At 54.7% G+C, this 27,802-nt stretch overlaps 2 protein-coding genes across 2 annotated transcripts in view; one reads left to right on the top strand and one right to left on the bottom strand.

The window, feature by feature from the left end:
* ETFA (electron transfer flavoprotein subunit alpha) overlaps nucleotides 1-13,611 on the top strand; it is an 83,057-nt gene extending 69,446 nt beyond the window's left edge. The window contains exons 11-12 of the mRNA XM_055319850.1: nucleotides 3,763-3,843; nucleotides 13,292-13,611. Of these exons, the coding sequence (XP_055175825.1) occupies nucleotides 3,763-3,843; nucleotides 13,292-13,330 (120 nt within the window). The 3' untranslated portion in view covers nucleotides 13,331-13,611. The remainder of the gene's footprint in view (nucleotides 1-3,762; nucleotides 3,844-13,291) is intronic.
* A 5,578-nt stretch (nucleotides 13,612-19,189) lies between these two features.
* TMEM266 (transmembrane protein 266) overlaps nucleotides 19,190-27,802 on the bottom strand; it is a 92,512-nt gene continuing 83,899 nt past the window's right edge. Inside the window, 6 exon segments of the mRNA XM_055320199.1 lie at nucleotides 19,190-19,851; nucleotides 19,854-20,169; nucleotides 20,172-20,305; nucleotides 20,308-20,406; nucleotides 21,430-21,491; nucleotides 21,911-21,916. Of these exon segments, the coding sequence (XP_055176174.1) occupies nucleotides 19,802-19,851; nucleotides 19,854-20,169; nucleotides 20,172-20,305; nucleotides 20,308-20,406; nucleotides 21,430-21,491; nucleotides 21,911-21,916 (667 nt within the window). The 3' untranslated portion in view covers nucleotides 19,190-19,801.

Below are 27,802 nucleotides of genomic sequence, written 5' to 3'. Positions count from 1 at the left end.
TAAATATCTCATGACGATTTAATAAAGTAGACATCTAACTATCTTATTAAATCACACCAAATATAAGTTGCTTAATTTTTCATCTCTGGGTTTTATTCAGTGTATCTAAAATTTTTCAGTGAAACCATGGAACTTTTCAATTACATGTTGTTTAAGTCAGATTATTGAGGTATAATTTACAGACAGTAAAATTCAACATTTTTAGTGTATTCCTCTTAAAATTCTATGGTAAAATACACATAACATAAAATTTACTATCTTAACCTTTTTCAAGTGTAGAATTAAAAACTGTATGTGTACACTGTCAATTACATTAAATTCATTCGTAATGTTTTGCAACAATTTATTTTGGGAGCACCTGCGTAGCTCAGTCAGTTAAGCGTCTGCCCTCAGCTGAGGCCGTGATTGAGCTCCACGTTGGGCTCCCTGCTCAGCAGTGAGCCTGCTTCTCCCACTCCCATTCCTTCTCCCTCTGCCCCTCCTCCCTGCTTATGTGCTTGCTTTCTCTCTATTTCTCTCTCACTCAAATAAATAAAGTCTTTTAAGAAGTATCCTGTATATGAATCCTTTATCAGATGTATGATTTGCAAATATTTTTTGGGTTGCTCTTTGCTCATTCTTTGGGTTGCTCTTTTACTCTGTTGATAGTGTTTTATGATTCACATTTAAAAGTTTCTGTAAAGTTCAGTTTGTCCATTTTTTCCATCATTGCCTATATGTTTGATGGAACATTCAAGAAGTCATAGCCAAAAAACATGACATGCTGCTTTTTCTCTATGTTTTCTTCTAAGAGTTTTATAGTTTTAGGTCTTACGTTTAAATGTTTGATCCATTTTTTAAAAGATTTTATTTATTTATTTGAGAGAGAGGGAGAAGAGCTGGGAGAGGGGCAAAAGGAGAGGGAGGAGCAGACTCTCCATTGAGCAGGAAGCCGCATGTGGGTTTGATCCCAGGACCCTGAGATCATGACCTGAGCTGAAGGCAGAAGCTTAACCAGCTGAGCCACCCAGGTGCCCCTCTCTGATCCATTTGAGTTACTTTTTGTTTATGATGTTAAGTAAGGGTCCAGCTTCATTCATTCATCCAGTATGTAGATGTGGATATCCAGTTTCCCCAGCACCATTTGTTGAAAAGGCTGTCCTTTTCCCATTAAATGGTCTTGATACTCTTATCTAAAAGCATTTGACCATATATGTGAGGGTTTATTTCTGGGCTCTCTGTTCTATCCCTCAGTCTGTATATCTGTCTTTATGCCAGTACCACACTGTTTTAATTACTGTCACTTGGTAGTAAGTTTTGAAAGTAGGAATTGTGGGTCCCCCAGCTTTGTTTCTTTTCTAGATTGCTTGAGCTATTCAGAGTCCCTTGAGATTCCATATGAATTTTAGGATAGGTTTTTTAATTTCTGCAAAAAAAAAAAAAAAGTCATTGGAAGGACAGTTTCAATGGATATAAGATTTTTGGTCAGCAGTTTTTTTCTCTTAGCATTTTGAATGTATCAATTCACTGCCTTCTGGCCCAAAATTTCTTTTTTTTTTTTTTTTATTTAAAGATTTATTTATTTATTTACGATAGGCATAGAGAGAGAAGCCAGAGACAGGAGGAGGGAGAAGCAGGCTCCATGCCGGGAGCCTGACATGGGACTTGATCCCAGGACTCCAGGATCGTGCCCTGGGCTAAAGGCAGGCGCTAAACCACTGAGCCACCCAGGGATCCCCTGACCCAAAATTTCTGATGAGAAATCTGCTGATATTCTTATTGAGGGTCCCCTATATATAATGAGTCACATGTCCTTATTTTCCAAGATAACTTTGGCTTTTGAAATTTTGATTGTAATGTATCTTGGCATGGGTCTCTTTGAATTTATCTTTCATGGAATTTGTTGAGCATCTTGGATGTTTGATTGTAATGTGTATTGGTATGGGTTTTTCTCTCTCTCTTTTTTAAGATTTCATTCATTAGCACAAGTGAGTACACAGGAGCAGGGTGAGGAGTAGAGGGAGAAGCAGGCTCCTCTGCCAAGCAGGGAGCCTAATGTGGCTCGATCCCTGATCCCTGAACTTTAGGATCCTGACCTGAGCCGAAGGCAAATGCTTAACCAACTGAGCCACCCAGGTTCCCCTGGTGTGGGTCTCTTTGAATTCATCTTTCCTGGACTTTGTTGAGCATCTTGGATGATACTCCTGTCTTTCATCAAATTTAGAAAGTTTTTAGCCATTGTTTCTTCAGTTACTATTTCTGTCCCATTTTCTTTCTTCTGGGACGCCCACAATAAATATTTTGGTTTGTTTGATGTTGGCCCATAGGACCCCTAGGTTCTGATTACTTCTTTTTAATCTTTTTCTTTCTATTCGAAGGACTTGATAATTTTCTTTGTCCTACTTTTAAGTTTGCTGATTCTACCTTCTGCTTGCTCAAATCAGCCTTTGAATCTCTCCAGTGAATTTTTCACTTTAGTTATTGTACTTAACATCTCCAGAATTTTTGTTTTGGTTTCTCTCTCTTTTGATCTCTGTTGATATTTCCATTTATTCATACATTGTTTTCTTGACTTTCTCCACATCTTTATAGTGCTTTGAGCATCTTTAAAATGATTGTTTCAAAGTCTTTCTCTAGTAGAACTGCCATCAGATCTTTTTCAGAAGCAGTTTCTGCTGATTTTTTTTCCTTTGCACTCGTACTTTCTTGTTTGTTAGTATGCCATGTGATTTGTTGTTGTTGAAAGCTGGATATTTGAATCTAATGATGTGGCTGGCGTTCCTGGAAATCCGATTCTCCTCCTTCCCCAGGGTGTGCTGTTTCTTTGTTGTTGTTTTTTATTTATTATTCTTGTGTTTTGTGTTGTAGGCTGTTTCTCTGCCAAAGATTAACCTGAGGTATACATTTAAGGTCTTTTTGTCTTTTCTAAGCCTGCATGTGAGGTTAGTTTGTAATTTTCTCTGTATATGCAGATGTTTTTCAGTATTCTAGTCTTGAATGTCTGGCTCTCAAACAGAGAAAGAACAATGCTGGGAGGCAGAAGTGCTTTGACTTTTTAAATCCCCTGGAGGTAGCTTTAGCCAGAGGAGGGGAGGGATCTGTAACAGTGGAGGAGGTGCAACAACAGTAGTCTTCCTTGGCCTGCATCTCTGATCTCTGATCGGTAGCAGCAGTCAGTAATCAAAGCACACGTCCCCAGTAGTTGGAGGACAGGCTGCTTTTTTGCCCACTCTGGCTCCTGCGGGCGCTGCAGGCTGCTGCAGGAATGTGTACACAGGTGCTTGCTGCTGGGGGTGGGGAATGAGTACCTGCGCCTGCACTAAGCTGCAGTTTTACCTTCCCCTGGAAGTTGCAAGCCTTCAATAGACTCTGGAGTCCCAAAGTAGTTACCTTAGACAGATGATGCCAGTGCAGTTGTTAGCAGTGTAGGTGGGAAGACACGTTCCTTCTGATGCTTCCTATTTTTCTGTCTGCCCAGAATCCTCTCCTGATTTGTTACTTCCTAAAACATTGTTTTTCATAGTCAGAAAAAAACTAAGAAAAATAATGGTTTAAAGACCTTTATTAATACTGTGATGGGCTAGTAGTGGGGTGGGAGATAATTTTGCTATGTTCAAACCCAGAAATTTCTCAATTTACAATATTGGCACAAATGAATCAAATTAATCTTATTTGGTAGACATTTTTAACCATGTTAATTTTTCGTTGAGAGTGTAAAATAGAACCATCAATCTATGGTATGCTTTCTTGATAAAGGCCAAACTCTTTGTTTTTATTTCACAGACAATTGTGGCTATTAACAAAGACCCAGAAGCTCCAATTTTTCAAGTGGCAGATTATGGAATTGTCGCAGATTTATTTAAGGTAAGCTGACTTTGGGAGAGATGACTGTTACCTAGATTGTCATCCAAGAAGAACCTCTTAGAGTTGGTCATAGAGGAAGCCATTACAGGAGAACGTCGTATGTCTGTGTACCTGTGTGTCTGTGTGTATTGTATTAATATATGTATGTAGTTTTGAACTACTTAAAGTGAAGTTGTCCTAATAAATACATGAAGTTTATATAGAGTATTATAACTTTACCTTTGAAAAGGAGTCCATAAGAAAAAAAAAAGAAAAGGAGTCCATATTGTCTTTAAAATATCCACATGACTTTTGGCATCTTGTGTACTAAGGTAGTACACGATGTGAAGTGACTCAAGTAATTATAACCTATAGTCATATTTGGCAGGTATCTTAAAGAAATTCACATCAGGGACGCCTGGGTGGCTCAGCGATTGAGCCTCTACCTTCTGCTCAGGGCGTGACCCTGGGGTCCCAGGATCGAGTCCCGCGTCGGACTCCCTGCATGGAGCCTGCCTCTCCCTCTGCCTGTGTCTCTGCCTCTCTCTCTCTCTGTGTCTCTCATGAATAAATAAGTAAAATCTTAAAAAAAAAAAAAAATTAACATCAAATACCATCATTCAGAGATTTGCCAGAAATGCTACAGCTTTTCTTTTCTTTGTTTTCTTTTAAGTTTTACATATTTAAGTAATCTCCACACTCTCCATGGGGCTCAAACTCTGACCCTGAGATCAGGAGTTGGATGCTCTTCTGACTGAAGCAGCCAGGCACCCCGACTCAGCTTTTGAGTGGGCGCTCGAGTGCGGCTTGTCTGGCTCAACAAGTATGCTCTGCTTGCTGTGTTGGAGAGTTCAGGGCCTTCCTAATGTGATATATTTAGGGAAGAACACTTCCCACTCTTCATCCTCTTCACTTTTGAGTGTTCCTTCTGCCCTGCCACCACCCCTGTACTTGCCCTCTCCATGAGAAAAATTATTTTAATGATACTGATGTGTAACATTGAAAGGTCATAGCTCGTGCCTGGCCCGGCTTCTTTTTGTCCCGCAGGGCTTGCCTGCACACCTGTAGGTTGCCTTATGCAGAAATCGCTCTCACCGTCATTGAGGCTCTAAACGTAGCATCCAGCCCTGGGAGCAGTGGGTTTGCTAGTGAGGAAGCCCTCGCACAGAATCACAGCAAGCCACCGCGGGCCTTAATAGCGCCACGGTGGTCCCCTTGGAAAAAGACTTGGCCCCATACCGTGGCTTCGCCAGTGCTGCGTATGCTCCACATGAACTAAGGACTTATTCTGAGAGCACACCTGTACTTGGAAGTGTATGTTCGTGCTCAGCGAGGACGAACTTCAGCTGCTCACGCAGAGACTAGGATGGGGCTGTTGCCCTGGGTCAGCCGTCCACTTGGCAAACCCCCACCCGGGCCCCTCCGAGAGCCCCTCTTCAGTGATCCCAGGCTCCTGTAATTGAAATTTAGGATTTGGGTATTTCTGCTGCTCCTGTTACCCGACCCAGCTGTGTGAGAACAAACAGTAATTAATGACACTCATTTGACCACTAAGATATACCAGTGGGAGGAAAAGTTAGAGTGAGAGAGAAATTTTTTGTATCTCTCACAAGGGTAAGTAACTTTGTTCAAATAGCAAGCATTTAGCTACAGTGAGAAGCTTAACGAGTAAAGACCTTTTAATTTAAAAATGAAACCCTCTTTTTTTTTTTTTTCTTTTTCCCCCAGAGTTAGGAGTCTCTCATGTAAAGGGTAGTGGAGGGATAGGGTAGTGGAGGGGTAGTCGAGCAGGGGGATGGGGTGACTGGGTGATGGGCACTGAGGGGAGCACTTGATGGGATGAGCACTGGGAGCTACACTATAAGTTGGCAAATCAAACCTCAATTTAAAAAATTAAATAAATAAATAAAAAATAAAAGTGAAATCCTCTGAACCCTCACCATGTATTCAGTTGATATGTTTGGAAACAGACATCTACTGTAGTTGCCTTTTTTCTTCAAGAGAATACTTAAATAAGTTTACAAATAATATTGTTTATTTTAACATGTTTTTTTGTTTTCTTGTGCACTATATGTTGCAACCTACAGACTGGGCTTACTTGAAAAATGGATGAAGTGTTAGCTGGAAATTTGTGATGACAAATAGTGGAAATAGTAGATGACTGCCTTGGGGCAGGAGCAACTTTGTAGCCATTATTGATGGCAAGGTGTCACACAACTATGCCTTTTGCATTAAGGACAGCTCCCAGGTCTGACAGGAGAGAAGGAGCACACAAGTGAGGAGGTGTGTACGTGTGTGTGCTGAAACAGGGTATCTTAGTGAGGGTCCTAAGACAGTAAAATTAGATTACGAAAATATTAAAAATCTGCCTGAGGGGCACCTGGCTTGGTTGGTAGAGTATGCGACTCTTGATCTTGGGTCATAGGTTCAAGCCTCAGGTCGGGTGTTGAGATTACTTAAAAAGTACTGCTTGAGTTGTAGCCTCCCAATTGCTACTACAAATGTGACACCAGTGAGTTATGTTTTTTTCAAGTTGTCTGTGTCCCAGAGAGATCTGATTTGGGAAGACTACTCAGCAAGTTTTCAGCACAATTAAGCCAGGCGCCTGGTTCTGTTTTGCGCTCATCACCATGCCTTCCCAACTCGTTAGGGACCATGGCCAAGTGGTTCACTGCTACTCCTCTACCTATAAATTGCAGTAAGAAGGACCCTCCTGGTGGGGCAAGGTGGCTGTGACGGGATGGCCCTGGTGGGGTACTGGACCTCCACCCTGCAGCTGTTCCTGAGGGCTGTGCAGGTGCGAAGAAGCAAGCTCACAGCCCAGTCCAACGAATGCATGTTGACTTTCCTTGCTGTGGCCACGGGGATGGTCCAGTAATGGCTTTTCCCCGGGAGGCAGGCAGTCCAGCATTTCGCAGCCCTGACCTGGAGTCTCCTGGAGGGCTGCAGCATAAGAGCTCTGATGGAGGCACGATGCCACTCGAGGTCCTGCCCCAGTCCAGATCCCAGCAGGTACAGCACTGAGCCAGGCTTGCCGGCGCAGGGAGGCGTGGCTCTGCTGGCCGCCCTGCGCTGCAGAGACAGCACCTCACGTTTGCCGTGCTGGCTGGGGGAGAGTCTGGTGGCAGAAGAATGTGCTCCATGTTCTAATTTCCAGGCTAGAACCACCCGAGTGGGGTTCCACGGCGTATGTGGAGAAAGTCTATGGAGCTCCTCTTAAGAGGAATGAATTCAAAAGCTGCCCCCAGCCCTGATGGAATCACACTTACTCTGAAAGTTCGAAGAGGCTGTTGTGGCTGCAGCCGTGGTCTTTGCCTGCCTTGTTATCATTCCTCAGTGACAGCTGGACAGAACGGCCCTGGAAGGGGTCCAGAAGCAAGTCGAGTCCATAGAGTTGTCTCCTCCTCTTTCTAGGAGCCTTGGGGTGGTGCCTTGGACACGGTGGAATGAACGGACGTGTACCCCTCGTTCTTGGGAACGCGTAGTGGGCCCCCTTCTCTGTCTCTTGTCTAGATCATTAATAAGCAGAAGAGGGAATAGTTTTCTTCTGTATTATAATTTGGTTTGGGACAGGAAGTCCTGGTGAAGGAAGTGGGACAGGAGAGCACCTTTAGGCCCAGTTTACCAACGACCTATCTTATCTTCCCCTTCATCTTTCACTTACTTAAAACTTTCAGGATATAATTTTAGCAAAAAAGTTTATTCCTAATCAGAAACCTCTGTTTCCCCCCAACCCTAATCACAAAGAAAAAATAAAGACCTCACTTTTGGCAGACTCCAGGAACCTAGACCGTATCCATCAAATTGTTCTTTTAGTTGAAATCAGAATGCGTTTAACATAGGTGAGTATTACAGTAATTCTGACCGAAGAACGGACAAGGTGGTGTAGTGAGTATACTCCTCAAGTAGTTATAACAACACCTAAAAATACAGTGATGCAAGTTATGAATGAGAGTTAGCATTATCTATTTCAGATTAAGATTTTAAAGAAAATACCATAAAGTCAGGGGCACCTGGCTGGCTCAGTAGGTAGAGCATGCAGCTCTTGACCTTGGAGTTGTAAGTTCAAGCCCCCACGCTGGAGGTAGAGATTATTTTAAAAAATAAAATATTTATTTACTTATTTATATTTTGGGGGGAGTGCAGAGAGAGAGAGAGAGATTAAGCAGGCTCTGCACAGGGCACAAATCCGTTCATTCTAGTGTCCGTGTCTGTGCTGAGGTACAATCCCTAAGATTTCCTATAAGAGTGGGAGGTAGCTATACAGATGCGGGGCTTGATCTCCCAGCCCTGAGACCATGACCTGAGCTGAAGTCAAGAGCTGGATGCTTAACCGACTGAGCCATCTCCAGGCGTCCCCCAAAATAAAATATTTTTAAAAAAGAAAGATACCATTAAGTCAAATAATAGTTGTGTAAAAAGGGTGGCTTTAGACTAAATTTTTGTGTAAAAATTTTAAATTTCAAAGTATCACATAACAGACTAATAATGATCTAAGTGATATGGTATCTGGAGTAAAAATGTGTATGCATTTTATTTTTTAATACTATTTTACTTAACCCTTCAATAATCATGAGTTAGAGACAAGGTTTTTTCTTCACATGAGAAATAATTGGTATATTAATTATGAGCTTTGATTCAAACAGGTATAGTAGTTATGAACTCATAGAGTAGTTATGAGCCACATACTAGTTAAATTATCTTGGCCAACCTATTTAATTTTTTTGAATGTAAGCTTTCTCAAAAATAATATAAATATCATACTACCTACCTTACAAGGTTATATTGAAGGTTTATACAATACATTGGATATACAATGTATTGAAGGTTATACAGTATAATGAGCTTATACTGTATCTAGTACAGTCTGTGTTAAATATTAGGCGACCTGTTTGTATTTCCTTTCACACAGATACATAGTAGGTGTTCAATAAATGGTAAATATTATAATCGGAGTTAGAGTGACTGAGAATAGGACACTACCTGACTGGTGGTGGTGGTGGTGGTTTTTTAATAGCTTTTCTGCGATTTAGCTCACAAATCATAGAGTTCACCCTTCTAAAATGTATAGTTCAGTGATTCTCGGTACATCCAGGGTTACACAACCATAAACTATGTAATTCTGGAACATTTTCGTCACACTGAGAAGAAACCCCATACCTCTTTGCAGTCACTTCCTATTCCCCACTCTCCCCAGACCCTGGCAGCACCTAATCCATTTTGTATTTCTATGGATTTTCCTGTCCTGCTATTTCATATAGACAAAATCATGTAATATATGGTCTTTGATGGCTGGTTTCTTAGCATAAGGTTTTCAAGATCCATCTGTGGTGACTCCTATATCAGCACTTTCTTTTATTGCTGAATAATATCCACTGTGTGGATATGCCTCGTTTTGTTTATCCATTAATCATTTGATGGACACTGGGGTTTTTCCTACTTTTTTGCTATTATAAGTAACACATTTAAGTTTTTGTGCAGACATATGTTTTCATCTTGTTTGGGTATATAGCCAGGAATGGAATTTCTGGGTCACTTGATAACTCTATTTTTAACATTTTGAAGAACTGCCAGGCTGTTTTCCAAAGTGGCTGCCCCACTTTATGTTCCCACCAATACTGTATGAAGGCTCCAGCTTCTCCGTACACTCGCTGACACTTGTTACTGTCCATCTTTTTTTTTTTTATAGACATTCTAGTGGCTGTGAAGTGGTAACTCATTGTGGTGGTGGTTGTGTTTCCTTGATTGAGCATCGCCTCCTGTGCTTGCTGGCAATTTGCATATTCTTTGGAGATCTATCTATTCAAATCCTTTGCCCATTTTAAATTTTTGTTATTTGTCTTTTTTGTTGTTGAATTGTAAGAGTTCTTTATATATTCTGAATTCAAGTCCCTTATCAATATGTGATTTGCAAATAATTTCTTCCATTCTTTAGGTTGTCTTTTTCCTTTTCCTTCTCTTTTCTCTCCTCTCCTCCCCTCCCTCATCCTCTCTCTTTAATTAATTAATTGTATTGTCTTTATTAAGTCATGAATCAGACAGCATCCCATTTAGCAAGTAGAGGGGAGCTCCTGTCTTTTCACTTTCTTTATGTCCTTTGATGCACAAAAGTTTACATTTTGTTGAAATCCATTTTATCTGTTTTTTCTTTTATTGCTTGTCCCTTAGTAGGTGTCATATATGTGAAACTTTTGCCTAAGCCAGTAGAGTGATTATAGGCCTCTGTATCTGTTCAAGTCCTCAGTTTGATTTCCTTTGGGTTTAGACCTATGGATTGCTGTGTTATATGGTAATTGTATGTTTAGCTTTTTGAAGAACCTCCAAGCTGCTTTCTCTAGTGGCTGTACCATTTTACATTCCACCAGCAATGTGCAAGCATCCCAGTTTTTCCATATCTTTGCTAACACTTGTTACTTTTCATTCAGAGCCATCCTGGTAGGTATGAAGTGGTGTCTCATTGCGGTTTTGAATTGCATTTTCTTAATGTCTAATGATGCTGGGCATCTTTTCATGTCCTTTTGGCCTTTTCTGTAACTTTAGAGAAATATTTATCCACATCCTTTGCCAATTTTTTAGTTGAGTTTTGCCTTTGTTCTTGAGTTGTAGGAGCTCCTAATGTATTTTGGATATTAAATCCTTATCTGAGAGATAATTTCCAAATATTTTCTTCCATTTTGTAGGTAGGTTATCCTCTCACTTTCTTGATAATGACCTTTGTACAAAAGTTTCTAATTCTGATGAAGTCCAGCTCGTCGGTTTTTTTTCTCTTGTTGCTAATGTGTTTTTTTAGTGTCATAGTTAAGAATCCATTGCCAAATCCAAGATTATGAAGATTTAGCCCTGAGTTTTCTTTCAATAAGAGTTTTATTGTTTTAACTCCCATGGTTAGGTCATTGATCTGTTTTGTATATGGTGTGTAATTTTTGTATATGATGTGAGACGTTCCATCTTCATTCTTGTGCATGTTGTCACAGCACCATGAGTATTCTATTCCCATCGATTGGACGTTGCATACCACCTGTTTTTTAAAACTTTCTCCAATTCTCTCACACATAGCTATTCACTAGAGTCATTCTAATCCCTTTACACTGTTTCTCTGGAACCCACAGGGTTTATCTCTGTTTGCTCTTCAATTCTTATCCAGAATACTTTTCTCCTCCACGTTAATGTTCTGATTTTTCCAAGTCCGCACCTAATCTCTTCCTCAGAACTCCTGGATTCCTGGATTTTGAGCATTTGGTGCCATTCTTCTCATCTTCTTACATCTTACATGTAAGATGAGCACATTCTTGATTGGGTGGTTCATAGTCCTCTGTCTTTTCTCCCCCAAGTAGGGGGTGGGGACTTCTTGTGGGCAAGAATTAGGCCTGAGCTTCTCTATCTCCCATGGTGCTTACTCTGGGGAAATACTAGTTAAATGACTGAAATATAGTTGTGATTTCTGTCAGTAGATTGTCTTATTTTATTTTATTTATTTATTTTTAAAGATAAACATAAATTTACTTCCATTTGGTCTTACTGAATAGGGAGCTGCATCTCACACTATCTAAAATACAGATTAGAATCTAGGTCTTTGAGCTTGCTCAGGGCTGTCATTCAGTGAACTTGAGCTGGCATTTATTTTTTTTCTAGTAAGGCATTGTGTGGTATGCTTGGAAAGTCTGAGGTTGATCTAATAAGGATATAGATGATGGACAAAGTGCCCTCTTTTGGGGGGAGTGTGGCAGGGAGACACGCTAGAAAGTCTTTAAAAATTGTATGTTCTAAATCAAGTTAATGTTTCACTTAAAAGAAGTTGGGCTCTAGCCTATTTTTCACGGAACACGTAGGTCCCACAGGAGGCTTGTAGCTTGTCATCCGGGTGACTGGCCCAGCTCGTGGTCTGCCCACTGAGCAGAGCTAGGAGTGGTGCCAGCACTTAGTGCTGCCCCGAGCTAATGCCTGCTGGCTCCGTGGTAAACACGGGCCTTCCAGTAGGCTGGAGACGGAGTGACATTCGGAAGAAACACCATGTCGACAATTTCCTTAATAAATGTTGTACGAACACATTATTTCCACCTAATGGAAATGTAGCTGTCTTCAATAATTGAGCGGCCGCGTGCATCGGGCAGGTTCAGGGGGCAGCTCTCGGAGCAGGGACCGCGGCAGCCCCGTGGAAGGCTGGCTGATTATCCTTGGCAGGTGGCTGGGCGCGACACTCCCCCGCAGCTGCCTGCCCAACGCCCCGCCTGCCCCACCGGCTCGAGTCCGCAGCTCCTCCTCTGCCCGCCCCCTCCCGCCCTTCCTTCGCCGCGGGCGCTGCTGGAGCCCTCCCGGAGTGGGCTGGAGTGGGCTGGACGGGTGCGGGGGAGCCGCTGGGGAGGGAGCGCAGGAGCGCAGGGCTGGACCCTGGGGCGGCCTCCGGCAGGGGCGGGCGGAGCCCAGCGGCCAGGGACGTCCTCGCGCAGGGAAAGCGGGGCTCCCGGCTGCGGCGCCAGCGTCCAAGCCCCCGGGCCGCTGGGGTGGCGCTGAGGCAAGCCCCCGACCCGGTTTTGGCGCAGAGCGTGATCTCGGGGTTGGGAGGTGGCTCGGGATCCTCTCCCTCCCTCTTACCCCTACCCCCCATGCATGACTCAATCTTTGGTTTTTATTTTTCTTTTAAAATTTTATTTATGAGGGAGAGAGAGAGCGGGGGAGGGGCAGAGGGAGAAGCAGGCTCTGCTGAGCCGAGCCGGGAGGAGCCTGATGGGGGAGGAGCCTGATGTGCGGCTCTGTCCCAGGACCCCTGGGTCATGACCCCTGGGACTGAGGCGAGCTGAAGGCGGACGCTTAACTGACTGAGCCACCCAGGGGCCCCTTTATTCATTTTGAGGGGGGAAAAAAGGTCCCTACAGGCAGTATTCGGGCTCGTGGCCCTGCCAGCTTTGTGTCCAGGTGGTCTCCCCTTTCAAAAGTTGTAGTCGTGGGCGGCCTCGGTGGCTCAGGTGGTTGAATGTCTGGCTCTGATCTTGGCTCAGGTCAGGATCCCAGGGTCGTGAGGTCAAGGCCTGCCTGGGCCCGTGTTCTCTCCTGCTGCTCCTCCCCTCACTTGTGCTCTTCCCTCTCATTCTCTACAATAGATAAATCTTTTTTTTGTTTTTTAAATGTGTAGTGTTCCCACATTCCCACAGAGGGGAGCACAGCAGGGGTGGGGGCACACCTCGAGCCTCAGGAGCAGTGTACAGGGCGTCTTTGTACTTTTTTTTTTCTCTCCCCCCCCCCCTTTGTACTTTCTTTTTTAAGATTTTATTTATTCATGGAGAGACACAGAGAGATGCAGGCGGAGGGAGACCGACGCGGGACTCGATCCCGGGACCCCAGGATCACGCCCTGGGCTGAAGGCAGAGGCTCAAGCCCTGAGACCCCCAGGCGCCCCTCTCTGTGTACTTCCGAGCTGTGACCACACCACACCGAAGGCTCAAGGTGCTTACTTTTTTTTTTTAATTTGCAGGTAGTTCCTGAAATGACTGAGCTATTGAAGAAGAAATGAGTTCTCATGTTTTAAGAAGGAAAATATGTCAAAGTATTCAACTGAACAGAAATTCATGGCTATCATAGTGACCGTTGGAAACTTTGGAGAGCTACATATCATAATTCTCGAGAAAAAGTTCTCACAGATGCCAGAATGCTTTTTTATGAGCCTCTTATTACATTTCTTTTAATTATTTGTGGTTCCAAGCAATTATTTTTAAGATTGTGCTAAAAAGTAATAAAGATTTTCTAATTCTGGAATAAAATATATAATAAAACATTTCCATAGCTTTAGAAATACCACCAGAAGCATGCCTGGCTTTGTAAAGGAAGAAAATTGTTGAAGAAGGGAAGTAATAGTCTCTCTTTCCTTGGCCTGTCTTGTCCACGGAGGACCCTGTTCTTGGCAGCCTTGCACCGGAAGTTCCTCCTGCGGATCATCTTGATCTAATTGTTGGGAGAAGGGACCTGGACTGGCAAATTCAGAGCCAAAGCATCAGTATTATCTTAAATATGCTCCAGCCTGCAGGAAACCGTGGCCCACATGGTCAAAGCAGACCTGACTCTCCCCTGGGTCGCTGGGCGAGTGTAGTTGGCTCGTGGTAAATTCAATTCTCCATTTCCTTTTTTTTTTTTTTTTTTTGCCCTTTGGATATTTTTATTTTTTTTATTTTTATTTTTTTTTATAAATTAATTTTTATTGGTGTTCAATTTACCAACATACAGAATAACATTTCCTTTTAGAGTCTTGTGAGGTAACAGGACTTGTGGGGAGGGGGGAGGGGAGGGAGGAAGGGGCTGCGGGGGAGGCCGCCTGCTGCTCCCGGGCTCGCGGCGCGGGCAGGGAGGGGGGTGGGGAGGGGCGGTGACCGCCGTGCTCGCCCCCGCCCCGTGGGCGGCCTGGCCCCTCGACTCCTGGTGCCGCGGCCCCTCGCGGTGAAGCCCTCCGCGGCCCACGGGCGCCCACTGACCCCGGCCCCACAGGTCCCGCGTGGCCTCGGGGCCCCCGCGGGTCTCTCACGACTAAATAAAGTCTTAAAAAAAAAAAATCAGTGCCTGGCATTTCAACCTCCCGCCTGACGGGGTGAGAGGGCGGTGGGGAGACGAGCACAGGGCCCGGGTTCACGTAGGGACCCCAGGCCCGGGAGGCGAGCGCGGGAGGCCCTGCGTGCTGCTGCGGGAGCGGCCCCTCCGGGCCTCCACACTGGCGTGTGGGGCCCACGTCCCGGGATGGGGAGCTGCGGAGGGGCGCCCGGTGGCTCGGCGCCTGGCCTCGGTGGGGCTGACGGCCTGGTCCGTGCTTCCTCCGGCCCCTCGGCCCCCTCAGGCCCCCTCAGTTGCCCCAGACCCCTCAGGCCCCCTCGGCCCCCTCAGCCCCCTCAGTTGCCCCAGCCCCCTCGGCCCCCTCAGCCGCCCCGGCCCCTCGGCCCCTCGGCCCCCTCAGTTGCCCCAGCCCCCTCAGGCCCCCTCGGCCCCCTCAGCCCCCTCAGTTGCCCCAGCCCCCTCGGCCCCCTCAGGCCCCCTCAGCCGCCCCGGCCCCTCGGCCCCCTCATGCCCCCTCAGCCCCCTCAGTTGCCCCAGCCCCCTCAGCCGCCCCGGCCCCTCGGCCCCCTCAGCCCCCTCAGTTGCCCAGGCCCCCTCGGCCCCCTCAGTTGCCCCAGCCCCCTCAGGCCCCCTCGGCCCCCTCAGCCCCCTCAGTTGCCCCAGCCCCCTCGGCCCCCTCAGCCGCCCCGGCCCCTCGGCCCCCTCAGTTGCCCCAGGCCCCCTCGGCCCCCTCAGTTGCCCCAGCCCCCTCAGGCCCCCTCAGCCCCCTCAGTTGCCCCAGCCCCCTCAGGCCCCCTCAGCCCCCTCAGCCCCCTCAGTTGCCCCCGCCCCCTCAGGCCCCCTCGCCCCCTCAGGCCCCCTCGGCCCCCTCGGCCCCCAGCGCTCAGCGGCTCCTCCGGGTGCGAGGCCTCGTCCTGCCGCGCCGGGCGCCACCCCGAGGGCCCGCGTCTCCGTGTGGTGCAGGCCGGGAGCAGAGCGCGGCGACGTCGGAGCTCGCCCGGATCCAGGCGGCTGCGGGGCTCCGCCAGCCCGTGTCCCCCGCCGCGGCCTCAGGGCTTGTCCCCGGGTCGTCGTCCGCCCGCCGGGGGCGCCCTCAGCCCTGCCCGCCCGGGTAGGCCCTGCCCCGATGAGGCGGCCCCGGCAACAGGCGGGAACAGGCCGGCCGGCGAGCGGAGGACGCGGCCTCCACAGCGAGGACCTGGGCGTGTCACTTGGCCCCGAGGGCGCGGCCGCCTCAGGAGCGGGGCGGACCCCCCCACCTCCGCTGACCGCCCCCGCCCTGAGCGCCCTCGGCCCGCGGCGCCGCCTCGCGCTGTCACTACACGCGTGTGCGCGTTGGGAACCTCTGCAGCCGCGTGTGCCCGAGCAAGCGCCGCGCACAGACGCCCGCCTCCCCAGGAGCCCCAGCTCGGGCCGGGGCGGAGCCAGGGGCGGGCGGGGCGGGGCGGGGCGGCGGGAGACGGCCCCGGGTGCGGGCACAGATGGGAGAGAGGCCGCGTCTCCCAACACCTGCACCTGCGTGACCCTGTCACGTGACGAGGGTGGGCCAGGGCAGGTCGGGCTCCCAGGGGAGACGGCGATTTGCCGCAGGTCGCGGAGCGGATGGTGCCGGTGGGGCACAAGGGGCGCCGGGGGCCCAGGGCGTGACCCCGGGTCCTGGGATCGAGTCCCGCGTGGGGCGCCTGCAGGGGGCCTGCCTCTCGCCCGGCCTGGGTCTCTGTCTCTCTGTGTCTCTCTCTGTGTCTCTCTCTCTGTGTCTCTCATGAATGAATAAGTCAAACCTTAAAAAAACCCACCTAGAGCGGAGCCAGGGCTCCCGGCCGAGCCCCAGGACTGGCGAACCCCGATGCTCTCCCTGAGGCGACGGTGCGCCCACTGCTTCCTGGTGAGCAGGTGGGGCGAGAGGCGCTGACCCCGCTGACCCCGAGGCCCGGCCGCCTCCCTGCGGCTCCGGCTTCTCCGGGGTCGTGACCTGCGCCCGGCGCCGCCCGGACGGAGACGATGCCGCAGCTTCGAGGCCGCGGACAGGCCAGGCCCTTGGGCTTCCCCTGCCGCCAGCGCCTGACTCGGCCTGAGCGCTGTTTCCTGCCCCGCGTGGGGCCGCGTGGGGGTCACAGGGCCCCGAGACCCTCCCTCCCGGCTCCACTGTCACGTCTGCAGGCCGCTACCTGCGCGGCGACCCCTCAGGCCTTCACATTCAGGCTGCGCGTGTCCGCGGATCCCCCACAGCTGACGTGGCCGCAGACCTTATTCTCGCAGCTCCTTGTGCCCCCGCCGCCGGCCGAGCCTCCCGGCCCGAGGTGCAGCCATGGTCCCCGCAGGCCTTGAGACACCTGCCCCCCGACTCCCAGCCAGGGACGGTGACCTCGGCCGTCTCCTCCCGGGGGCGCCTGGTGGGTGGGCGGCGCGGGGCGCTGAGGCAGGGGGGCCCAGTTCCGAAGGAACCGCCAAAACGCCCGGTGAAGACGTGCGGCCCGGCCGCAGCCCAGGACCATCGAGTACAGAGACCCCGAGAGCACGGCAGGCCCTGGAGCCCACAGAGCTCGACGTTCCCCGCTCTGCGCCCCTTTGTGTTCCAGGGACCAGCACCCTCGTGCCGGAGTCAGGATCTGGTCTGCACCTGGCTGCCTCCCGCGCCCTTAGCAAAGCCGGTCCCAGGAGCCCACGGCCTCCCCACGGCCTCCCCACGGCCTCCCCACAGCCTCCCCATGGCCTCCCCACGCAGCGGGCCTGCGAGCTGCGAGGCCTCGGGAGGCTGAGGGCGCCCCTGGGCCTTGGCGGAAGTGCCAGTAGGTGCCAGGCCCTGGAGAATCCCCGCACCCCTCGCAGCATTTGCGGGCCTGGGGGGCCTCGGCCTAGGGGGCCTCACGGCTTGGGCCCGATGAATCCGTAGCCTGCTCCGCACGCGGCAGCCCGGGCTCTGCGTCAGGTCACACCACAGGCCCTTGGGCGGTGCAGTGACCACCGCAAGGGCCCCCCCCGCGTGTGTATGATTGAACGTGCCCCCTCGCACCCCGCGCTGGAGTTAGTCGCAGAGGACGCGGGCGGCTGTGCTCGCAGGGGCTCGGCGCCTTCCCTGTCGCGGCCGTCGCCCTCGGCGCCCCCACCGCCCTCCCCACGCCACGCTGCCCCGGCGGCCTGACAACAGGAAGCGGTAAATGAGGGTCAGTGTTATGACCCCTGGTGGCCCACGGGGAAGTGGCTGGTCCTGAGCCCTCCTCCCCTGCGGGCAAGAGCCAGGGGGAGCCAGTTCCCAGAGCTGCAGACTCCTCCGGCGCCCAGCGGCCGCCAGCCAGGACTCCGGGGACAGTGACGGCCCAAACTGTCACTCTCTGCCTCCTGCACTTCAGGCCCTGAGGCTCCGGCCACACCCGGCCCCAGGCGGCCAAGCGGCCCCCATCTGGGCAGCTCCTGACCCTGACTGTGGCTCTGCCCCTGAAGGCTGGCGACCTCCCCGCACGGTTGTCCCCAGCGTGAGTGGCCCGCGGCACTGGGTGCTCGGCCGTTCCCTCCACAGCGGGGGCGACAGTCCCTAAGAAACCAGCCTTCAGAAGCGGAGCTCTGCTGGGGGCAGCATCTCCAGCTGGGAAACAGGCAGAGAGCAGGTGCAGCCACGCGGCATCTTCCCCCAGGGCTCTCCTCCCCGCCCCCGGGTCTCCCCCAGGGGAGTCCGGGGTGATTCTGAGCATCGGTGGGTGGGTCTCCGTGACCTGTGGGGAGCCGGGGTGCGGGGCTCAGCAAGGGGGCGCCGCTGGGTCAGCAGGCCGCCGGGCCTCCACCCACCCACCCAGGCCGTGTCCCATGTGCCCTACACGCCCGCTGGCCCCAGCCCTGGTGCCCCCCTGCTGCATCTGACCCCCAGCAAGTCCCCCGAACCCCACGTACCCCCTGACCTTCCATCTGCGGGGAGGGGCTGGAACCCCCGCCCCCGGGATGGCTGCGGCCCAGAGCGGCTGGCCTCCTGGGGGTCGGGCCCTCTGCCCCCGGCTGCGCGCTCAGCGCTGTCACCCTGAGCCCGGGACATCCTGCCCCGTTGTGAACACGCTGGGAGAGGCTGGGCGCTGACGGCTCCAGCTGCGGCGACAGGAGCCACCGAGGTGGAAACTGGACATGGGGTCACGCACGGGACACGGGGCTCCGGCTCATCAGCCAGCGAGGACGGGCCGGGGGGCAGCGCTGCCCCGGGCCCCTGCAAGGCCGAGGCGGCGGAGGGAGGACAGCCAGGATGCCCCCCTGCTCCTGGCCGCTGACGCCGGCCTGAAAGAAGGGCCTGCACCCCACGCCCACGCAGCCCCAAGTCCCACGGGCGGGCCCTGGCTCGCCACTGAGGTGCAGCCGTGGGCAAGAAAGGTGCCTTCTGAGAAGAAATGTGTGGGAAATATCAGAAAGGGAGACAGAACATAAAGACTCCTAACTCTGGGAAATGAACTAGGGGTGGTGGAGGGGGAGGAGGGCGGGGGATGGGGGGTGAATGGGTGACGGGCACTGAGGGGGACACTTGACGGATGAGCACTGGGTGTTATTCTGTATGTTGGTAAATTGAACACCAATAAAAATTAATTTATAAAATAAATAAATAAATAAATTAAATAAAAAGAAAGGACACAAGACAAAAAAAAAAAAAAAAAAAAGGAAGGCGCCTTCCGAGCCCGCTCAGCGGGAAGAGCCGGCGCTGTGGGGGCCTCCCCCATGGGAACCTCGGAGCCGCTGCAGCCGGGGGCCGGGCCTACCTGGTGGCCTCTCACCGGGCCGGGCTGCCCCCCACGCAGAAGAGCGACTGTGGCCTCCTCACCCGGGCCCCCGATCGCAAAGGAAAACCTCCGCCACCCAGAGGTCTCAGTGCAGTCGGTTTTATTATTAAAGCTAAGATTGCAAAACGGCTGTCTCCCCCCACGAGCCGCCCACCCAGAGTCATCCCCTGTGTCCTGTGAACGTGAAAACCCCATTTGTCTGGGAAAGCCCCAGAAGTGCTCATGCCAAAAGAGAGAATGAGGGCAGGGGGAAGAGGCTCCGGTGGTGTCTGTGCTCTGCGTGGCTCCACCCGGGGTCCGGGAGGCCGACCTGGGGGTGGGGCTGGCCCACCCCGCTCACAGTGCTGTTCCCAGGGGCCGGGGGGCCGGGGGGCCGGGAACGAAGGCAACGGAAGAGGCTGCGCTGGCCCCCGCTCCACCCTACTGAGGCTGGGCCACAGGCTGGTTTTTGTAAAAAATGGTTTAAAAAGACCCCAGCCGTGAGCACCACCCCCCGAGCAGGGCCGGGGAGACGCCCACTCTGGGCCTTGAGGTCTGAGGCATGTGGCCTCCCCCGGTGACACCGCCCTGGGGGCAGCAGCACCCCGAGGGGGGCTGGGCGGGCTCCGGGGCCCTGCATGGGGCCCCGCGCCATCTGGGGCCCAGGGGAGCACCCACGCGGCTGCTTCCTCCTCCCACCCAGCCCACCTGGAGCTCTAGGCTTCGGGGACCCTGTGTAACTTCTGCTCTTTGGATTCCAAAGACTGAACTTGTCCTCCAGCGCGGGGGCAGCGGGCTGGAAGTGGACGACGGGCTTGATCTGAAAGACGGTGAAGCCCTCCTGGTTCTTCTGGTTGAAGAGACTTAGCCTGCGCTCCAGCTCGGGGCTGTTCGGGGCTGAGTCCGCTGGGCCGGGCCGGGACACGGGGACTAGGTCCAAGGCCCTCTGGGGCGGGCAGGGGCCCTCTGACGGGGAGGACAGCAGGTCCTGCGCTGTGGCCTCTGCCGTCCGCCGCGGGGGCGGCCGGGGCCAGGGGCCGGGCTCCGAGGACAGCTTCTCCTCCTCCTCCTCCTCCTCCTCCTCCCGGCGGTGCTGCAGTCTGTGCAGGAGCCCAGCGTCCGGCTGCTGTGGCTCTGGGCCTGCGGGACGGAGCTGTGCGTGGAGCGGGAGGCGCCGTTGGAGGTGGCGCTGGCGCAGGTGCCATTGCTGCTGAGCTGCAGGGCGCGTCGCCTGAGAAGAGGTCGGAGGAGATGTTGGGCTGGTGGACATCGATGGCAGCGGTGGTGACTACGCACGCGGTGGGCTCTGGGACACCGCTGTCTGCAAGAAAGGACGGGACGCTGGTCCACTCCCCATCCTCTGCTACTCCTCTGGGGACCCTGACGAGGGCGGCCGTGGCCGGCTGCTCCGCCCGCTCGGCGCTGCAGGACAGGGGGCTCCCCGAGGGCCGCATCCCGGGCGGGCCGGCCGTGGGCCTCGGCGGTCACGTGGGGTGACTTGCCATGGAGCAAAGCGTAGCTCACCCTGGCCCAGGAAGCATGAGGTGCCAGGACAGGGGTTCTGAGCCTCAGGGCCCGGCGGTCATTCAAGGCCTTGACTGGGGCCAACAGGGGGTGACATGATCAGCGCTGTGCCCCCCAGAAGATGGTCCCTGTAGGGGGCATGCGGGGCGAGGCCCAGGACTGCTGGGGAGGTCCAAGGGCTGTTACAGGGGGTGCAGAGGGGCAGGGGCTCCCCGAGAGCCCGAGGAGAGCGCACAGGGGGAGCTGCTCTCGGAAGTCCGCACATCGCATGAAGCTTTGAGAGAGGAACACAGACGACCGCTCAGGGCAAAGCCGGAGAGGAGCCTGCCGCCCACCGCGTGGCACGTCCTCCGGGTGACTCCGGCCTCACGGCGCAGCGCGTCCTGAATGCAAGGACTCGGGAGAGTCGGCTGCGGACCGCAAGCCTCCACACACTGGCTGAGACCTGGGGATTCTGTTAAAACCTACTATTTCCCATAAATGAAAAGTACCGGGTTCCCCGAGGCTCCTTCTGAGAGCAAGAATGCAGCAAGTGGAGCAAGGGCACAGCCCACGCCTGGTGTTCTCGAGCCCCAGCTGCTGCCTCGCCCCCCCTGTGGTCTTGCCGAGAGGTGCTCGGGCTGTGGGGCCCGGCCACGCAGGGGCGTAGAGCGCAGCCCCTTCCCTACGTGGCTCCGGCTGCTGCCCACGGACACTGCAGCGCAGGACGGTGCTGGCAGGGAGGCTGTGGTCATGCCGCCCAGGCCCTGGAGGAGGGGGGACGCCAGGCCCAGCCGCCCCTTTCGCCCCGATGGGACGCGTGGGCCGCCCCCAGACTCACCACTGCTGGGCCCATTGTAGTACTGGCTCCCGTAGCTGTTCACGCTGTCCCCGGCGCGGCACCTGCACAGCGGGATGGAGAAGGGGGTGTGGGCCACGGCCAGGTCGTGACCCCCCCTTTGGCAACCCCTCCCGTCACCGCGGAGGAGGCCTCTGCGGCTTCCCAGTCTTCAGTGGGATCTGCCCTGGGGCTGGGCCGCACCACGGTCCCGATGGAGCATCTGGCTGGACGTGGGACGTGGGCAGGAGCCTTTCCCTCTCTGTCCTATTTCCCCATCTCTGAGAGGAGGCCTATGGGAGTGGCTCACCCCTAAGGCTGTGGGGAGAGGGGCTCCCAATGGGCCTGCTTCCAGTAGGAATGTCCGGGTGAGGATGATGCATCCCGAGGGGGTGGGGGCAACCCCGACGCACAGAGGGAGGCATCAGGGCCAACGGGTGGCGTGGGGACCCTGGCAGGCTCCAGAGCATGCGATGGTGAGGACTCTTGCCTCCATTTGGGGATGCTTCCCGGCCCTCGGGTTCCGAAAGGGCCCCAGCCTCAGACCCGCCTTTGGACGCCAGCGCCACTGCATTAGAGCGAGGCGGCCGTCCGACGTCTGTCCCCTTCCTCATTAAGGGGGCCAGTGAGCTAGCGGAGGTCAGGAGGTCTCCAGGGCCCTCCGCACACGCAGGCCTGGTCCCGCGTCTCCTGCGGGCTCCTGGGGGCAGCGTGTGGCCCCGCGCGGCCTGTGCTTCCCGGCGCCCCGACATCCACAGCAGCCCGGGGCTGGGCGCACGCACGCCCAGCTGTACGAGCTGTCTTGGCTGCCTCGGATCTGTCCGTGCCTGCAGTGCCAGGTGTGTTTGCATTCCTGCCGGGTTGGGCAGGGGCCTCAGGCCTGCTCGGGGCCTGGTCCAGGACCGCTGTGCGTGCCTCGTCATATGCTGTGGCTGCTGTCCTGCCCTGCGGCCCGGCCCTGGGAGGCAGGTGGAGGCTGCAGTGGCCGCCCCGGCAAGCAGGGCGAGTGCCCCCCGCGGCCCGGCCTAGCCGGGAGGTTCTGGTCACTTCCCTCGTGTGATCCTTGGGCTTTGGCTGCAGGGGCCTCACGGCGCTGGCAGAGCTATGGGCCCAGCTGACATGTCCACAGACAATTCATCCTAAGGGAGCTGCTCACAGAAGGTGGCCTGGGGTGAATAAGAAAAACCCAGGCCCTAGAAAACTGCATGAAAGACCTGAGACCAGAAACCCCTAGGAGGGCGCACGGGCTGCAATCCCTGGCCTTGGTGGTAGTAACGTTTTTCTAGAAATGTCTCCTAAGGCAAGGGAAACAGACGAAGGCATAAACTACTGGGACTAGACCAAACTAAAACGCATCTGCGCAGCAAAGGAGAGCATCCACAAGGTGACAAGGCCGCCTACTGAATGGGGGGAGATCCTGGCAAATCATATTTGAGAAGGGGCCAATATCCAAAATGCTTTTAAAAACTCATACGACTCAACAGCAAAAAAAACTCAAACTGATTAAAACGTCAGCAGTGGACCAGCAAAGGCGTCTCTCCAAAGAGGACACCCAGATGGCCAAGACCTGCGAGAAGATGCTCAACATCCCTCAGCATCAGGGGAACAGACAGAAACCACAAGGAGACGTCAGCTCACAGCCGGCAGAATGGCTAAAACCAACAGCACGGGAAGCAGCAGGTGCTGGCGAGGACGGGGGGGAGGGGGGGGAGCCCCCGCGAGCTGCTGGTGGGAACGTCAACTGCCGCGGCCACTGGAAACCAGGCTCAAAAAATTAAAAAAAAACGAAAAAAAAAAAACAAAAAACGGGGGATCCCCGGGGGCTCAACGGTTTTAGCGCCTGCCTTTGGCCCAGGGCGTGATCCTAAGGTCCTGGGTTGAGTCCCGCATCGGGCTTCCTGCATGGAGCCTGCTTCTCCCTCTGCCTGTGTCTCTGCCTCTCTCTCTCTCTATCATAAATAAATAAATAAATAAATAAATAAATAAATAAATAAATCTTTAAAAAATTTGAAAAAAAAAAAAAAAGAGCTACCATACAATTCCATCACTGGGTATTTACCCAGAAAAAAATGAGAACACGAATTTGAAGATGGATGCACCCCTGAGTTGGCTGCCACACTATTTACAACAGGCACGAGGTGGAAGCAGCGTGAGGGCCACAGATGGGAGCGGGTAAGGATGTGCACACGCACACGCGTGCACACGCACACATTTAAGAAGCAAAAACAAAAAAGTGCAGGCCCCAGTTGCGCCCTGTGTCGGCTGCTGGAGGCAGTGTGCCCGAGCCCATGCAGGGCCAAGGCCAGGACTTCCCGCCTCCACGGAGGACCCCGCCCCCGCGCGCACTCAGGCCTCAAAGCCCAGAGGGAAGCCCTGATGCTTGGTTCGGGGCTCCCGTTCCCCAACCTGTTCCAATTTGCTGCTGGGCGACCTGGGGGCGCTCGCAGAATGGGGCGCTGCTGGGTGCCCGGCGTGAGAGTTGCGCCTGACACTGAAATCCCATCTTTCTCAGAGAAGACGTGCTTCGGCTATTAGTCTTATTTTGGAAAAACTGGGGCCCGGAGACAGGACCAGCAGCATAACTGTGGGGCCCCTTGTCCAAAAAGTATGAGGGTCCAGAAATAAAGCCACGCATACACGGCCAACGAATGACAAGGGAGCCAAGAACATAGAACTGGGGAAGGACAGTCCCTTCTATAGTGGTGAGTGGAAAACTGCGCAGCCACATGAGCCAAAGATTGGCACCGGACCCCCGTGTCGGCTTGCACACAAAATTAACTCAAAATGAACCAAAGACCTGAACGTGAGACACGAAACTATGAAACTCCTAGAAGGAAACCCAGGTGGTCAGCCCCGTGACATCAGTCCTGGCAGGGACTTGCTGGATTTGACACCAACGCAAAGGGAATAAAAGTCAACATAAACCATCGGGATTGTGTCAAACTCACAAACTCCTGCGGAGCAAAGGAGACCGTCCCGGAAACCCAAAGGCAACGCAGCGGATGGGAGGGCAGGTGCGGCTCCTCCCAGGGGAAGGGCCACCACGCAAATGCGTCAAGGACGCGAACCGCTCAACAGCACAAAAAACCGAACCGATTAAAAAATGGGCTGAGGATCTGAATAGACTGTTCCGAGGGTGACATCCACGTGGCCAAGGTACACCGAGGAGACGCTGCCCGTCACCCCCCCCCCCCCCGTCGGGGAAACGCTGACCAAAGCCACCTCCCGTGGTCAAAAGGATGAAATGAAAACACAAGAAGCCACAAGCGCCATTGACGACGTAGAGGAAACAGTCACTCGGCCGCGGCAGCCGCCACGGAAAACGGAGTCAAGCGTCCTCAGACGGTTAAGGATAGAATTTCCACCCAATTCCACTTTGGGGCATTTATCCCAAGTAAATGAAAACACTAACTTGGAAGGTGTCCCCCGCGTTCCTCCCAGCACTGCCCGGGGTGACTGCGTCCCACGGGGTGTCCCACGAGGTGTCCCGTGGGGTGTCCCATGGGGTGTCCCGCAGCGTGTCCCACAGTGACGGCCCGAGAGGGGCCGAATGTCCGCCCCACATGCACCTCGCACTGGCAGCCTGGGTGCGGGGGCATCACGCTAAGACCCGGGTGCCCACAGGTACAGGAGCACCCCAGTAGCGGCTAGGTGGGGGGGTTGTCGTAGAATAAACAGGCTATGGGGATGCGACGCGGCGCCAGGCGACTGCCCTTAGCAGTGACGTACAGCGCATTTCAACAGTCACTACGTGGGTAAATCTGAAGGGTTCTCCTCACCAGAAAAACCCTTAGTGAGTATGTCCGGCGACCGATGGTAACTGGGCGATCGCCCTGCAGGACGTGCAGTTATTGTATCGTGCACCCGAGGGGGACAGGCGGCATGTCCATCACACATCACTTAGGAATTTGGGGACAGGGCCACCTAGGGGGCTTAGCAGTGGAGCATCTGCCTTGGGCTTAGGGCATGACCCCGGGGTCCTGGGATCGAGTCCCACATCGGGCTTCCTGTGTGTGGAACCTGCTTCTCCCTCCGCCTGTGTGTCTGCCTCTCTCTGTGTGTTTCATGGATAAATGCAATCTTAAAAAAAAAATTCCAAGAGGGCAACAGTGGAGCCGAGAGCCATGTGACCACAGGTCACCCAGCCACAGAGGCGGTCCTGCTCGGTGGGATAAGGCCAGCCCATCAGGATCGCCCGGGCCCTGTGCCCCGACTGCCACCATCCTGGCCCCTGCAGGCCACGGCGGGGCCGTTTTGTGGGACGCTCTCCGGGGCCCGAGATTGTGTGGCGGGAGCATGGCCCATGGCCTGGACGCCACCTCCCGGGAGCTGCGGGGCGAGCGGGGTGCCTGGTGCCCGGTGGCCGCGCTGCAGCTGAGCCGCACAGGCAACACGTTTGGGGGGTGTTCAGGCGACACGGGGCACCAGGAACTGGCCGCCCAGGCTTTAGGGGTGATGGCGGCCCGGCCGGGTACCCAGAAGCCTGCCTGCGGGCAGCCGTGGAGCCGCAGCGACCCCTGGGCAGCCTGTCCCCCCCCAGCCCTGTCCTCCCCCCCAGGCACTGGGTCAGCAGCCGACACCTCCGCCCCCCGTGCTGGCCCAGGACACTGGCTTGGCCATACCTGGTGTCTAAGGGCAGGACGGGCACCGTGCAGTCGCTCCCCAGCTCCCGCCCTCTGCCCGGCCACTGGCTCCGCTGTCCCCGCACCAGAGGCTGGCGTGGCGTCCGGAGAGGCCGGAGGCAGAGGATGTCACTGGGGGGATGGGGGACAGGACTGGACGGCCCGGGAGGCCCGAGCACCTCAGGCAGACGCCCATCGCTGCAGGAGGGCCAGCACCCCCCCCTGCCCACCGCAGCCGGGCAGCTGGTCACATACACCCTGCCCTGCGTGGCCCTCCTTGCCCTCGGGGTTCCTCCCGCAGGCGCAGCGGGCGGAGGGAGCCAGGGAGGCAGGGACTCGGAGAACGTTCGGGGCTGTCCCATGAGCTGTGTCTGCAGACTCTCCAGTCCCGTATTTCGACTCCCTGTGAGCTCAGCGGTGGCACCAGGGAAGGAAGGCGCCGCGTCAAGGCCCGCGGGGCCAGAGGTCAGGACGCTTCCGAGGGGTGCAGGACCCCCCAGCATGCTGAGCCTGCGAGCCTCACTTTGCTCGTGAGCAGCTATGGGCCCGCGGGGAGCCTGCCGAGCACCAGGTGCGGGACCTGCAGACTGGCGGGTCTTGGTGGGTCAGCGGGGACACAGCCAGGACGGGCCCCGTCCCCCCGGGATCCCCAGAGGGTCTCGAGGGGCGAGGGCGCGGGCCCTAGGCGGGAGGGCATCGGGCCGCCCGTGGGCAGCGAGTGGAGAAGCTCCAGGACGTCACCGCCGCACAGCCCGCAGCTGGAAGTTTCACTGGCCTCAGCGAGGGCGCAGGGCGTGGGGGCCATGGCAGCGAGGTCACGGGCCTATGCGGCACCTGCACGAGGCTCATCCCTCAAATGGATCCGTCGCCCTGACCCCAGGCCCTCAGGACGGAGTCCATCCGGAAAGAGGCTGTAGCCGAAGTCGCGGGGTAGGCGGAGGTCCCGGTGGAGCAGGGTGGCCCCGGGCTCAGCGTGAGAGGGGTCTTCATGGAAACCAAAGGAAACGGGAACACGGACACGCACGGAGAATGCCCGCGAAGGGGAAGCCAGGCCAATGTCACCAGACACCTCCACAGTGAGTACAGAGGCCCCGGCCCTTGGGAGGCCGACCCTGCCGGGACCTGGACCTCCGGCCTCCGGAGCCTGGAGCTGGAAGGTCAACTTAAGAAGCCCCCCTCCCCCCAGGTCGGGGCAGCCTCCAGCCCAGGTGCGAGGCCAGGCACGTAGAGGTGCAGCCGCTGCCAAGGGGTGGGTGGTGTGGCCTTGGGGATGTGTGGGGCTGGGCCGGCCATGGGTTCGGGCTGGCCAGACACTCCTAAGGGCTCGGAACAGCAAGGACAGCAAGGCAGGGGTGGCCTCTGGCGCCCGCGACGGCCCTGCGGCTGCCCCCAAACTGCGTTTTGTCCCAGCTGCTGCTGCAAGAGGAACCCAACGCTGGAATTCAGGGAGGAATAATGTAGCAGGAGCCTGGGCACCGCTGGCTGGGGATGGGCGGGAACGCAGGGACATTCCCGGGAGGAGGGAACCCCTCGAAGCCGCCCCGGAGGCCCCGGCCCTAAGGTGATACTGCAGCCAAGGTGGAGGGAGGGGGGCAGGAGAATTTCCTTTTCAAGAGATTTCACTTATTTGAGGAACAGAGTGCGAGCGGGTGGGTGCACGGGTGTGGGGGGAGGGGGCAGGGACCCCCCAGGGGGGTCCTCCATCCCAGGGCTCCCCCAATACAGGTGGCAGGGCTGGGTGGCTCCCCATCCAG

The sequence above is a fragment of the Nyctereutes procyonoides genome, unplaced genomic scaffold, assembly GCF_905146905.1.
Source record: "Nyctereutes procyonoides isolate TBG_1078 unplaced genomic scaffold, NYPRO_anot_genome, whole genome shotgun sequence".
Classification (NCBI taxonomy): domain Eukaryota; kingdom Metazoa; phylum Chordata; class Mammalia; order Carnivora; family Canidae; genus Nyctereutes; species Nyctereutes procyonoides.
This window is presented reverse-complemented; position numbering and strand designations above follow the sequence as displayed.